General features: G+C 48.3%; 1 protein-coding gene across 5 annotated transcripts in view; it reads left to right on the plus strand.

Moving 5' to 3' along the window:
- The window catches only part of DOT1L (DOT1 like histone lysine methyltransferase), a 76020-nt gene that overhangs the window by 40305 nt on the left and 21336 nt on the right, over positions 1-14379 (plus strand). For 4 of the 5 annotated variants that reach the window (XM_081177577.1, XM_081177578.1, XM_081177580.1 and 1 more), the window contains exons 13-22: positions 580-663; positions 1258-1495; positions 2760-2873; positions 3353-3444; positions 6368-6469; positions 8398-8535; positions 8635-8760; positions 8882-9390; positions 11288-11411; positions 13426-13572. In XM_081177577.1, coding sequence (XP_081033703.1) covers positions 580-663; positions 1258-1495; positions 2760-2873; positions 3353-3444; positions 6368-6469; positions 8398-8535; positions 8635-8760; positions 8882-9390; positions 11288-11411; positions 13426-13572 — 1674 coding nt within the window. The remainder of the gene's footprint in view (positions 1-579; positions 664-1257; positions 1496-2759; positions 2874-3352; positions 3445-6367; positions 6470-8397; positions 8536-8634; positions 8761-8881; positions 9391-11287; positions 11412-13425; positions 13573-14379) is intronic. The other variant, XM_081177579.1, reaches the window with a different exon arrangement.

The raw sequence follows: 14379 nt of genomic DNA on the forward strand, positions 1-14379 counted from the left end.
TTTTTAAGCCTAATTGCAGTCGTGGAAGCTTCAGAGTAGCGCAGCCTCTCCGAGACACGTAACGCGGGTGCAAAAGCACTCTTTGAGCACTCTTCTCCCGTGGCTGGTATGCATGGAATCTGGAGCTGGAGGAGACCCTAAGGAATCATATGGGCCAGTGTTTCCCACACTCGGGTCTCCAGCTGTTGTTGGACCACGACTCCCACCATCCCTAGCTAGCAGGACCAGGGTCAGGAATGATGGGAACTGTAGTTCCAAAACAGCTGGAGAACAAAGTGTGGAAATCCCTGATTTAGTCCAAGTCCTCTGATTCAGGAATCACAGTTAAATAATCCCTGATGGGTTGACTATCCAACGTCTGTTTCAAATCCTCCAATGTTGGAAAGGCTGCGGGGAGATAGGCTCACATTTTCACGCACGGTGGAGTTGCCCGTTTTCAAGAGGAGAAATAACACACTTTTCCTGTGTGTCCTCCACCTCTTATTGTTTGGAAGGAGGGGGGCGTTTTCCTGTCTTTTCTCTCCCCCCGCAACGCCCAGCCTTCTCCGTGCTCACGCTCTCAATGTTTACACTCCGCAGGAGGAACAAGAGGCAGCTAGACGTCGCCAGCAACGAGAAAGCAAGAGCAACACCACCACGCCAACAAAGGCCCAAGAGACCAAGGTCTGATCCCACGAATAATCCGCTGTGTGTGGACAGTTGCAGTTTCCTAAAAGCCAGGCTCAGGCACACATCAGAGGGGCAGCATGTTTCTGGGTGGTTCTGGGGGGATCCCAACATCTACAACATGACATTTCTTTAAACAAACCTTCCCACCCCCCAATTATATTTTATTAAGTTTCAACATTCTTAACATATACAATCAAAGCTTTTCTCTTATTTTTGTTCCCACCCCGTTTTCCATGTTGTTGTTTCTCCCCTTCTACTGCTCCTTCTATCTATCAAATCACAACCACAGTATTATAATCTATTTACTTCTGTTGCTCATAGCTCAAATCTGGCCGTGAGTTCATCATACTGTAATATTTCTTTAAATAGTCATTTCAAACAAGGTTTTTTGTTTAAAAAAAATTGAAATTGAAAGTACAGGCGAACAAGCACCTCCCCCCAGTAACCAGCCCTTCCCATAAATATAACACAAGACTCTAGTCCTCATGGCTCTGGGAGCAACAGAGAGCCCTTGGGCAGCTTCTCGAGGGAGGGATTCTGCTTTTCTCGGGTTTCGTGTCCTCTTATTTATCTGTTTGTTGCACAAAGGACTATGGTGCTGAAGAAGAGGCCGCACCCGGGGCCAACGCCATCAAAAAGCCATCTCCGTCCAAAGCCCGCAAGAAGAAGCTGAGCAAGAAGGGGAGGAAAATGGCCGGCAGGAAGCGCGGGCGCCCCAAGAAGATGAACATCGTGAGCTCAGAGCGCAAGCCCAAGAGGAACCAGACCGCCCTGGAGCTCCTCCACGCCCAGACCGTTTCGCAGGCCTGCTCGTCTTCTCCTCAGGGTGAGCTGCCAAGTTGCTTGGTGTTAGCTGGCCACCTGCCACCCTTCACGTTGTGGTGTGGGCGTTAATTAATTAATTAATTAATTGAATTTATATACCGCCCTATACCCGGAGGTCTCAGGGCGGTTTACAGAATAAAGCTACCGTATTTTTCGCTCTATAAGACGCACTTTTCCCCTACTAAAAAGTAAGGGGAAATGTGTGTGTGTCTTATGGAGAGAATGTAGGCTGTGCGGCTATCCCAGAAGCCAGAACAGGAAGAGGGAGCACTGCGCAGCGCTCCCTCTCGCTGTTCTAGCTTCTGGCTTAGCCTCTTCCAGGCAGGGAGAGCCTTCACCCCGCTGCCCTTCGGAGGCTTCACATGGCTATCCTATCCCTGGCTTTTGCAGGAGGTGGGGGGGGGGAGCCAGGAGGCTTGCTTTTGCTGAAGCCAGGAGGGCAAGGGGGATCGGTGCGCACCGATCCCGCTTGCTCTCCTGGCTTCAGGGATAGCCCCGGAAAGCCTCCTGAGCGAAGAGAGAGGAGCGCTCCCTCTTCGCTCAGGAGGTTTCGCGTTGCTTTCTTATTTCTTGTTTTCCTCCCCTAAAAACTAGGTGTGTCTTATGGTTGGGTGCGTCTAATAGAGCGAAAAATACGGTAATTTAAAAGGTGTTGCTTTCCTTAAATGTGCACTTGGATTTTGCTCCTACTAGGGCTGGGCAGTATCTGGCCTTCAGCACCACGATATATCACCAGCTAAACATCACAATATTCTGATGCATCATGATGTCTGGAATAAGGATATAGCTGGTTTTCAACATTGTGATATACTGATGCAGTGTCTGAGATAAGGGTGGGGCTAGGTAGAGGCATTGGCTGGCTTCACGGATTCCCCACACCCTGATCTTGTGATTCGCTGCCCCCTTCAGGAGTCAGGGGAGAGCTGAGCTGGCAGAGTTAATGGGGGGCTGCAGGAATCTAGAGTAGCATTGGCTACTTCACATTCCCCCCCCACACACATTGTGTGTGTGTGTGTGTGTGTGTGTGTGTGTGTCCTGTTCCCTGAGTGGCTAGCAGTCCTGAGCCATTTACGGCTTCATAGGTAGGCTTGGTGATGAGCCCTCACCAGTGTTTGATTGTATTCAACCACATTGTTCCTCCACTTGTGGTTCAAGCCATCTCCCAGCTTGTTTCCTCACCACAAATCCACAACCTCCTCTTTTCCTTGGGTGGGGCTCCTAAAGCAAAGTGTGAAACTTAATACCTTGCGTCGTCTCCCTTTCAGATGCTTACAGGTCACCTCGTAGTCCGTATTACCAACTACCTCCTAAAGTGCAGCGGCATTCGTCAAACCAGCTGTTGGTGACCCCCACCCCGCCTGCACTCCAGAAGCTGCTAGGTAAGAGGGTTTCCCCCTCCTCGATGAGCAGGCCAGCCCACATGGTCGGTGTGGGAAGGTGTGGGTGTGTTCAGGTTTGTGCAAATAGGGAAATGTGAGACTTCATCAGCACCCTGGACAGTTCCATGGAGGCTTCAGGCTAGACGCTCCATATGAGCGGAGCTCAAATATTGTTTCAGCACCAGTCCTTGGGGGACTTGAATAGGACCTGTGACTCTATCTTCAGTAGCGCCATGGACAGCTCATATAGGGCTCAGGGTAGAGATTCCATATAAAGGGAGCTCAGATATTGTTTCAGCACCAGAGGTCCTCGGACTGAGCCCTTAAATAGGAGCTGCAGCTGGCTCTGAGTCGCAAGCTCATTTAAAGGAGTCTGGACCACTGTTCTACTGAGACAGGGATAGGGGAGGCTGGTCCTGAATGCAAGGCTGTCGTTGACGACGTTCTTCCGTTCTCCATCTCCTCTGGTCTTAACACAGATTCGTTCAAGATCCAGTACATGCAGTTCATGACGTACATGAAGACTCCTCAATACAAGGCGAACCTTCAGCAGTTACTGGAACAGGAAAAGGTAAGGAGACAAACTTCCTTTCGGCAGCTGTGTAGGATCTTCCTTTTAAGCCTGATCAGGGAGTTTTTCTTTTCTTTTTTTTAAATGATATTTATTCAAAATTTCATCAAAACAAGACACACAGAAAAAAAAATATACAGCAAGAAATAAAACAAAAAGAAAAAACCCCAGAAAAGAAAGAAGAAAAATACAAATCTCAAATTGCAACTTTTCATTTGCTTAATTCTTGAACCTCCTCGCACCTCCCTTTTTGTATTCTAGTTTAATTCGTTATTTCAGCAAATTCTTCCCATGTTTCTCAATTTTAATTTAAATGATTAATCTTCACAATCTCTTATTTATTAATCAAGATAACCTTTCCATCTTTTAATATAATCTGTTATTCAATTTACCTTAATCTCTTTACCCTTATCTTATCTTAAAAATCTTAAAATTTCAAAGTTTACATCATATTCATACATATCTCCTTAAAATCATTTCTACTAAAGCCAATTTAGTTCCTTTCCAACATATTCCCTCAAATTTCATTGATGTTGCACTAATTCCAAAATTAACAAAAGAATTTCCCTTGATATCTCTAATTTTTATCCAACATCCCTTCTTCCTGGTTTCGGGTCATGTCAGTCCTTTCTGTCCATTACATCCAGTGCATCAATCTGGTGTTCTAATGTCCGAGGCCCTTAAATCTCTTCTAGGCCCCTTCTGCAAATTTTTTTGTTCTTGTTTGTGCTTGCGCACTTCTTTATCAATTGTTGGTTTCTTGGGGAGTGGGTCTCCGGAGGGTTCCATCCGGTAATAGTTTCCATTTTCCTTCATCAGATTGGCCCCTTCCCCCCAGTCCCACTCCCCTTCATCTTTGTAAGCCAAAGGATATTTATCCAGAAGATAGTTGTTCACCTGTTTCATAGTCCCACTAGAGTTAAAAGCTTCCTTGACTTCAAATACTTCCCAGCAGTCTCCAAGTTCAATCTTCCAACGCAGTAGCTTTTGTTCCTGCAGGACTTTGGATCTTTCCATTTGTGTTGTTTGAGGAGTAATCACTGCCTCTTCTTTCTGCATCTGCCCTTGGACTTGCCTTGTCAAACCAGATTCCTGAATTGATCGCTGCATAACTTCTTTATCCTTATTCCCTGTTAAATCATATTCACTGGCCACAGCACTCATCAGGTCCAATTTTTCATGCATCAAGTTCATTTTCTCATGCAGCTGCTCCAGCAAAGCATTAGTCATGCCAAGGGCAGACACCAAACCTTCCTGCCAACACATTTCTGTTCAAGATCAAGGTCAAATGGCTGGTCCCACGATCCAAATCTCACATCTGTAGAGTCTCCAAGTAAGCTGCAACAACAAACTGACAGGCTCCCTCTAGGGGACACAATTTCTATTTGTATCCATTTTTAAAATATATCCAACAAAGGAGATTACTTTCGATTTCAGTTCCTTTCGATTTCAGATATTTTGTTTCTTTAAAAAGCAGAAATGCAGAAAGTAGCGTTGAAGTTAATTTGTTTCTCTTTTTTTTAATTTTATTTTTTTAACTATCTGTCAAAGTGCTCCACTTTCAATCAATGGACGTCTCAAACAGTTTCTGTCCCGACACCCCGTCCCCAGGTTTGGGGCGATGGAAACTTAAATTCCTTTACTCTCCTCCTGCAGGATTAAACAGTTAAATCCCCCCCCCCTTTTCTCCTGCTTCCAAGGGGGTTTTATTGGTTGTGGATGCAGGAAATTTCCAACTTTAAAGCAGTTTTTCAGGCTATTAGGTTACGAGGTCTTTGCTTCAATCTATATACAAAAACGGGAGGCGGACTTCCTGTTTACACCTTCCCGCTTCGTGCCTAATTCATAAATTTTGCAAATTTCTTAATCCAATTCTCCGTTTTTACTCACGGGTGCTTGATTTAAAGTCCAAATGTCATCAGGAAAAAGTCAGCGCTCTCCGGCGATGGCTGCGCGGCTTCCCTCCATGGAAATAGCGATCGGTTCGCAGCACCGCGCTGCTCACCCCACTTCACTATGGAGCCCCAAAAAGGGGTTTCCTCGTGAGTAGGGGAGGCGCTCTTGGTGCTCTGCCGAACCCCACGTTCCCAGGCTTCTCCGCCTGGGATTTCTAGCGGGCCCTCGCCTTCGCCGCGGCGGGAAGACCCAATTTCCACAGAGCCCGTTCCTCCGATCGGAGGAACTCCACCATTCGTCGTTGGCGCTGACCCGGAAGTGCCGATCAGGGAGTTTTTCTGAGTAGAAATGCAATCGCCCCTTTTGGAATTTGGAACTCAACCCTTGGCCCTGAGAAGCAACAAAGCTCTGTTGATTTAAGCTCTTGCGGAATGATATAATTAGCACAGTTTTGAAAAGTCAAGCGAGAGGCTGTAATGGAATCTACAGCTGCCGCCTTGCAGCAGTTCTCAGTTTTCTTACCATTGAAGCTTGACACAATGCAAAAGAAGGAACGTAAATACCGTATTTTTTGCTCTATAAGACTCACTTTTCCCCTCCTAAAAAGTAAGGAGAAATGTGTGTGCGTCTTATGGAGCGAATGCAGGCTGCACAGCTATCCCAGAAGCCAGAACAGCAAGAGGGATTGCTGCTTTCACTGCGCAGTGATCCCTCTTGCTCTTCTTGCTTCTGAGATTCAGAATATATCTTTTCTTGTTTTCCTCCTCCAAAAACTAGGTGCGTCTTGTGGTCTGGTGCGTCTTATAGAGTGAAAAATTTGGTAGTTTGAGATGTTTGGAGAAACTGTAATTGTCATACGACAGTGCCTTACAACTCATGTTTGTGAAAAGGTTCATTACACATGCAGTTTTGCTTTATCTACTTACAAATCCCTTTTTGTACCATTTCTTTACACTGGATAATGTGCTGTGTGCACCTGCTAATCTTGCTGTGTCCCCACCCTCTCCTGTCCCTGCTTCTGTTCTAGGAGAAGAATACTCAGCTTCTGGGGAAGGCCCAACAGTTGTTTACTCACTGCCAGGCTCAGAAGGAAGAAATCAAGCGGTTGTTCCAGCAGAAACTGGATGAGGTAGGAGTGGGGAGTGGCGTGGCCAGCAGGGCGGAGGGGGGGGGGAGAGACAGAGACTGCCCTCTGCAGAGCATGTGTTGTTGTTGTTGTTGTTGTTGTTGTTTACAGTGGTACCTCTGGTTACGAACTTAATTTGTTCCGGAGGTCCGTTCTTAACCTGAAACCATTCTTAACCTGAGGTACCACTTTAGCTAATGGGGCCTCCCGTTGTCACCGTGCTGCCAGTGCACAATTTCTGTTCTCATCCTGAGGTAAAGTTCTTAACCCGAGGTACTACTTCCGGGTTAGTGGAGTCTGTAACCCGAAGTGTTTGTAACCCGAGGTACCACTGTAGTAATATTTATTCTACCCCAGCCACTCTGGGCGGCTTCCAGCCTATATAAAAAGATAATAAAGCATCAAACATTAAAAAGCTTCCCTATACACAGCTGCCTTTAGATGTCTCCAGAAAGTTGTGTAGGTGTTTATTTCCTTGATATCTGAAGGAAGGGCATTCCACAGGGAGGGTGCCACCACCGAGAAGGCCCTCTGCCTTGTTCCCTGTATCCTTACTTCTCACGGTGAGGGAACTGCCAGAAGGCCCTTGGAGGAGGACTTCCATGTTATAGTTTGATTGTAGCATCACACGACTATCCAGTCATTACTATCCTCCATAGTCTTACATTCAGACATTAACTGATGTATCTCTCGTCACCATGGATGTGCTTTCTGCACCTGACTATTAATCTGGCATATCACATGTGTCAAACCCTCTGTCTCACTTTTTCCAAGGCCTCTGGCAGTCAGGTCTGGACCATTCTACATTCCATCTCCACTTTCCCCACTTTTCCCAAGTCCTCTGCTTAATGGGTTAATTGCCCTCTTACCCATGCCCATAGCACAGCTGATCTTCCTTGCAGCTGGTATTTTTTATTTCTCTTTCCCTTCAGGCCACATCTAGATTGCACACACCAATCCCATGTCTAGCCTGGAGTCACAGTGCAGTGGTCTTTGTGCAAGCTGTACAGGGGCCCCCACATCCCAGATTGTTAGCCCCTATCTCTGTGCGAAAAGTTCAGATCTGAAGAGCGCCCTGCCCCATGCATTGGTCCTGATATCAATCAGGACAGGACAATTTTAGACACATCACCGTATTTTTCGCTCTATAAGACGCACCCGACCATAAGATGCACCTAGTTTTGAGAGGTGCTATGATGCTCACGTACTTCTTGTGGGCTTCCCACAGGCATCAAGCTGGCCACAGTGCTGGCCACTGTCTCTGCGCAGCGCCTCTCCTGCGAAGCGGGAGGAGGAACAGAAGGGAGGAACATAGGAGGAACAGAGAGGGAGAGCTGCGCAGCGCCCCTTCAGCGAAGCGGGAGGAGGAACAGAATGGGCTCCGTTCCTCCTCCCGCTTCACAGGCGAGGCGCTTCGCTGAAGGGGCGCTGCACAGCTCTCTCTCTCTCTGCACAGCGCCATTCGCTCCATAAGATGCAATCACATTTCCCCTTACTTTTTAGGAGGAAAAAAGTGTGTCTTATGGAGCGAAAAATACAGTAAATCTGTCTGGGTCAGATTTAGCGTCTTTCACTGTACAGTCCCAGGGCGGCTTGCAACAACAAAGCATACGGTTACCAAACAAAGGGACAGTTACCACCACGAAGCAATAAAGATGTAATCCTGAGTCCCTCCGGGCAAGCCCCCCAAGGGTATGCTCAAGACCATCAGCTCAGAAGAGGGGAGACTGTAACACAGTGGGCTGGGTGGTCTCTGTAGCAGCTGCAGCAACAGGGTCATGGCATGGAAAGGGGCACGAGGAGAAGGCAAGCCGTTCGTTTTTTGTTTTCCTGAACTTCCTCCCTGCTCCCAAACTGATGCTCCCTGTTTTATGTCGCCGGGATGATGCTGGGTGGGGGTCTAACCATGTTCTGTCCCCCCACCAACCTAGCTGGGTGTTAAGGCACTGACGTACAACGACCTTATCCAGGCTCAGAAGGAGATCTCTGCTCACAACCAGCAGCTGAAGGAGCAGACCAAGCAGCTGGAGAAAGACAATGGCGAGCTCAGGAACCAGAGTTTGCAGCTGGTGCGTCCTCCCCAACGGGAGTCCCAGCGTCTCGGGGCTGGGGGCTGGGGGGGCTCACGTCCAAACTCACCCTCCTTGTCTGTCTCCCCCATATCCTAGCTGAAGGCCAGGTGCGAAGAGCTGAAGCTGGACTGGTCGACGCTGTCGCTGGAGAATCTGCTCAAGGAAAAGCAAGCAATGAAGAACCAGATCTCTGAGAAACAGAAGCATTGCTTGGAGCTGCAGGTAGGGCTTCATGGAACCATGAGACCATAGTGTTGGAAGACGCCCCAACCCAGGTGTAACCAGTTTGTGCATTGCACATAAGCTTCCTGATTTCCACCCTCCCCATTTTTTCTTTTTAAAGATCAGCATCGTGGAGCTTGAGAAGAGTCAGCGGCAGCAGGAGCTGCTGCAGCTGAAGTCCTACATGCCTCCCGACGACTCCCTCGCCCACCCACGCCACAAGCGCCACCCGAGCCGAGAGGCGGAGCCCGATCACAGCACCTTCCACCCCGAGCTGGAGTGCTCCAAGTTCCCCGCGGGCCCCCACCTGAACGGCATGAGCCCCGAGCTGTCCATGAACGGCCACGCCACGCCCTACGAGATCCACGCCGCTCTTGGCCGCCCGGCCTCCTCGTCGTCCTCGTCCTCCTCCTCCAAGCAGGGCACCCCCCAGTACCCGGCTTCCCACCTGGACCAAGACATAGTCCCCTGCACGCCCAGCCACAGCGGCAGGCAGAAGCCGGACAAGGCCTCTAGCTTGTCCTTGCCGGACTACACCCGCTTCTCCCCGGCCAAGATCGCCCTCCGCAGGCATCTGAACCAGGACCACGTGGGCAGTGGGAAAGCAGCGCCCGCTGAGAACCACCAGAGGTGAGAGAGGGGGCGGCAGCAGAGGGGCTTGGGGCAAGCGAGGGGTCCTTTTGGGGCAGCTCCCTCCTCTCACTTGCTCCACGCAGACTGGACTTTGCCAAGTACCACGGACAGAAGGAGGTGCTCTCTCTCACTTGGCAGTTCATAGAATCATAGAACTGTAGAGCTGGAAGGGACCCCAAGGGTCATCTAGGCCCACCCCCCGCAATGCTAAAGCATCCCTAGCAGGTGGCCATCCGACCTCTGCTTAAAAGCCCCCAAGGAAGCAGAGTCTGCAACCTCCCGAGGGAAACCGTTCCCCTGTTGAGAATGTCTCTTCCTGATGTTGAGTCGCAATCTCCTTCCTTGTAACCTGAAGCCATGGGTTTGAGTCCTACCCTGCAGAGCAGGAGGAAACAAGCTGGCCCCCTCTTCCATGTCCCAAGTTCTGGCAGCCTTCTTCGACGCAACCAGGGCTTTGGAGGAAGGGTTTGTGTTTCCCCATCAAATACTGCTGAATACTGATATGCCACGGTTGGTGTGGAGCCTGCCTGCTCAAAACCCAGGTGGCACAAGGCGCCAACATCCCTTCATCCCTGGCCATTGGCCATGCTGGCTGCTAGGAGTCCAGGAACATCTGCAGGGCTCCAGGTTTCCCCATATCTAATCTAGTAGTAGTAGTAAATAATAATGATGATAATAACAATTAATAATAATATTTGTACCCCGCCCATCTGACTGGGTCGCCCCAGCCACTCTGGATGGCTCCCAACACATATAAAAACATAATACATACAAGCCAGGCACCAAATGGCTACTTAAACCAAGGTTACAGTCGCCAAAACACAATGCCTATTTGCCATTTGGGGGCAAGACGACTCGAAAGTCTTATTTTTCAAAGGGTGGACTGACTGCGATGGATTCTCAGTTAAACATCTGTCTAGTTCAGAGGACAACCTTGAGCCAGGTTAAGAACTTTGAGAACTTAAAGAAGAAAAGTCCCTTGATCCAGGGATAGTTTGCATATCTACTAGCCTTTTCTGACCTCTTTTTTCTTAATGGTGACATGGACCATTCATAACATAAGAATATCCTTCACAACTCTGAGCAGGGCAGTGGGGGAAGCAAAGACAAACGACAACTATAACGCTCTTCACTGCTCCTTCTCAGGCTGCATTGAAAAAGCATTTTGGTTCCAGAAATTCATTCCAATTGTGCAGATAAAATATATGGAATTCTACAGGATGGGACCTTAGTGTGTGAAAACAGTCCAGGTGCAAGGATCCCCGGATGATGGAGACATCAGGCGCCATCCTGGCACCCAGGCATCTTCACTTGGTCACGAGGGACCGATAGCCAGGTGCAAAATGTGCCTGGCACCTCTTGAATTTTGAACACTGCTTGGGATATATCGTGATGAAAGGCAGGATGTCTCTCTTAACAAACGATGAACGCTTTCCATTGGCAGTGGGGAAACCTCCAGAACTCTTGCACCCTGTTTATTTTATTTTCCAAGCACAATTCAAAGTGTTGGTGCTGACCTTTAAAGCCCTAAACGGCCTCAGTCCAGTATACTTGAGGGAGCGTCTCCACCCCCATCATTCTGCCCGGACACTGAGGTCCAGCGCCGAGGGCCTTCTGCCGGTTCCCTCATTGCGAGAAGTGAGGTTACAGAGAACCAGGCAGAGGGCCTTCTTGGTGGTGGCACCCGCCCTCCCACCAGATGTCAAAGAGAACAACAACTACCAGACTTTTAGAAGACATCTGAAGGCAGCCCTGTTTAGGGAAGCTTTTAATGTTTAATAGATTATTGTATTTTAATATTCTGTTGGAAGCCGCCCAGAGTGGCTGGGGAAACCCAGCCAAATGGGCGGGGTATAAATAATAAATAATAATTATTATTATTTCCCTTTGGCAGGACTGAGCACGTGAAAGAGAACGGCCTCACCTTTTCAAGCCCTGCGATGCCAAACGGCCTGAAGACGAGCCCTCAGGAACCCCAGCCACCTTCTCCAGCAGCCTTGTCAGTAGCCAATGAGAAGGTAAGGAAGCCGCAAGGGGGGCTGTCTCTGAGTCTCCAGGCGCAGCTTCCATGAGGTTGACTTCCCCGGAGTATTCAACTGTGTGGTGTGTGGGTTTTTTGGGGGGGAACTGAGCTGTACCAAATGTTAAATGAACCTTAGTCAATGCTAAGTGAACTATGGGTTGTCTCCAGTGCAATATATATAATTACTAATGTGAAGATCCAAATTTGGCGCAAGTACTCTTTGGTGAGAGATTATTATGATTACCGTATTTTTCGCTCTATAAGACACACCAGACCACAAGACGCACCTAGTTTTTGGAGGAGGAAAACAAGAAAAAATATATTCTGAATCTCAGAAGCCGGAACAGCAAGAGGGATCGCTGCGCAGTGAAAGCAGCAATCCCTCTTGCTGTTATGGCTTCTGGGATAGCTGCGCAGCCTGCATTCACTCCATAAGATGCACACACATTTCCCCTTACTTGTTAGGAGGGAAAAAGTGAGTCTTATAGAGCAAAAAATACAGTATTTATTGAATTTATATACCGTCCTATACCCGGAGGTCTCAGGGCAAGAACCCCAGTAGAGATTTAAAGTCACGGAATATGCAGAAGAGTGAAGGGTGCAAATATAAGCTGTTAGACCTTTAAAATATGCCCTTCCAAAATTTCCCTGTTCCCCCAGCATAGATGAAGAAGCAACAGGTTTGGTAAATTAAAGATTGGTTTACTTACAAATGCTTCAAAGCTCCGGTTCATGCGCTTTTCCATACATTGGTCAGAAACATTGCACAGGCGTAGTAAAACTTAGCTTAGTTATAAAGCAGTAAAAGCTCCAAGATTATTGGTATAGGAACTCCAGAGTGGCTGGTGAGAGCCATGCGGTTGAGCTGGAGCAACCAGCTCAAGCTTCATCACATGCTGAGCTTCTCGGGTAGACTGGAGTTGGGAGAAACAATAGGCTTGAATTACCTGTTTCCTCCCAAGGTAAGGGAAGTGACATAGCTAAGCCTGGCAGGATAGATTGCTTTTTAGTATTAACCCCTTCATGCATTCATTAGACTTAAGCATGTTGGGTTACTTGTGGCTTGTTATCCCACATATCCAACGCCGAGTAAGTTGTGGGCTGAATCCAATGCTAAGTAAATCTCCCTTCAGTGCAGGGATTTCTGCTTGTGCGAAGGGACTCTTCCCCCACCCCCTGTGTGCCCTCTAATTCAGTTCTGGGGTTTCCCCCAACCCTTTAGAGCAGATTTGAAGTAACTCCACAGGATGGAATTTGGGGGGGGGGGGGTCCCATTGCACAAGAGGAAATCTCTGTGCCAACGGGAGACATTGATTGGTTATGCTCAGAGCATACTGATGGGGAAATGCAGGTTGTGTCCCGAGCCAAAGAGAATTCTTCAGGACCCGAAAAACCCACACTGCATAATAAAGTGCCCAGATTGAGAGTGCTGTATGTTAAAATACATTTTACACGACTCTGGAGGTTAGACTTGGGTCTGTTTGATGCAGCGTTTTCTCTCTTGCTGTGTCACAAGTACCTGCCTGTACTGTTGTCTGGTCTCAGTGGGGTGTGGAATGCATTTCTCTCCCCCCCCCCCGAACTGTCCCTTTCTTAAACGTGTCAGAAGCACCAAGCTGCAATCAGCCCTGGTTTCCAAAGTCCGGCCTCAAACATTTGTGAATGGGGGAACCAAAACGACATTGCTGGTGCCCGTCTGTTTATCTTAGCAAAAACCGGCACAGGTGTAATATTCCCCATCTCCAAGGCCACCGTGGTTAAATGGACTCCTGTTTGTACTCTGACCGAAACGGCAAACTGTGCGTGTGTGTGTGTGTATGTTGGCTGGCTGATGCAGTTGACCTCTTGTCCGTGTCTTTTTAAGAATATTTGTTGGGGTGGGGAATTGCTTGCAAGCGCTCCAGTGCTCTCCTTCCGCTAAACGTCCTTTTGAGAGCTTCTCGGCTCGGAAGGCGAAAGGGGGGGCGCTGCATTATTTTGGCCTTCTCTGCTTTTTTGTGTGTCTGCAGGCTTTGCGAGAGAGGACGTCCGCGAGTAACGGGGAGACCATCACCAGCCTTCCCATCAGCATCCCCTTGAGCACAGTGCAGCCCAATAAACTCCCCGTTAGTATCCCCCTGGCCAGCGTAGTCCTACCTAGCCGTATTGAGAAGGTGGTGAGTAAGGGTGCTTTCCCCTCCTCCTCCTCTTCTTCCTCCTCCTCCTCCTCCTCCTCCTTGCTATAAAAAAAGCCAATCTGATGAGCCTTGGGAGCAGCTCCCAACAACATACTTTAAGTTGCAAACCCTACGGATAGCTCCAGCTCTTAGCTGCTTTCATTCTCTCTTCCCGCCCTACTCCTCTGGCATCTGAAAATCAGGAATCTGATGCAGTTGATTGATTGTTATGCTGTCGCAGACCCGTCAAAAACGGAATAGGAACGCTGAGGATCATAACGTGTGCTTGTTAGAAATAACAGCATGATGAAACGCAGGCGTGCTTATGGTACAATAGATGAAAGCGTGAGATACAACTTGGATTTGGGATTATCCTCTTAGAATCATAGAATTGCAGAGTTGGAAGGGGCCCTGAGGGTCATCCAGTCCAGCCCCCTGCAATGCAGGAATATGAAGGTGCCCCATACAGGGATTGAACCTGCAACCTTGGCGTTATCAGCACCATGGTCTAACCAACTCAGCTATCCAGATGCTACAAAGTCTTTGAACACAGGAGAGGATCTTGGCTGCTAACTCGCTTATTGACTTGCTTGGAATATATATATATATATTCCAGGTTCTTTTCCTTTGACCTTTCCCCGTAAAGGAGCAAAGTAGTCTAGGATGGTCCTCTCTGTGCAGGTTGCACTCAAAGAAGTCATGACCCAAAGTTTTGACTCCTTGAGAACTCCCTCCCGGTCTTGCAGAAGGGAGACCAATTCATCAGATGCGTGGCACAGATTCCTGAGAAATTTCCTTCCCTTTTCT

The sequence above is a fragment of the Podarcis bocagei genome (assembly GCF_964188305.1).
Source record: "Podarcis bocagei genome assembly, chromosome: 18".
Lineage (NCBI taxonomy): Eukaryota > Metazoa > Chordata > Lepidosauria > Squamata > Lacertidae > Podarcis > Podarcis bocagei.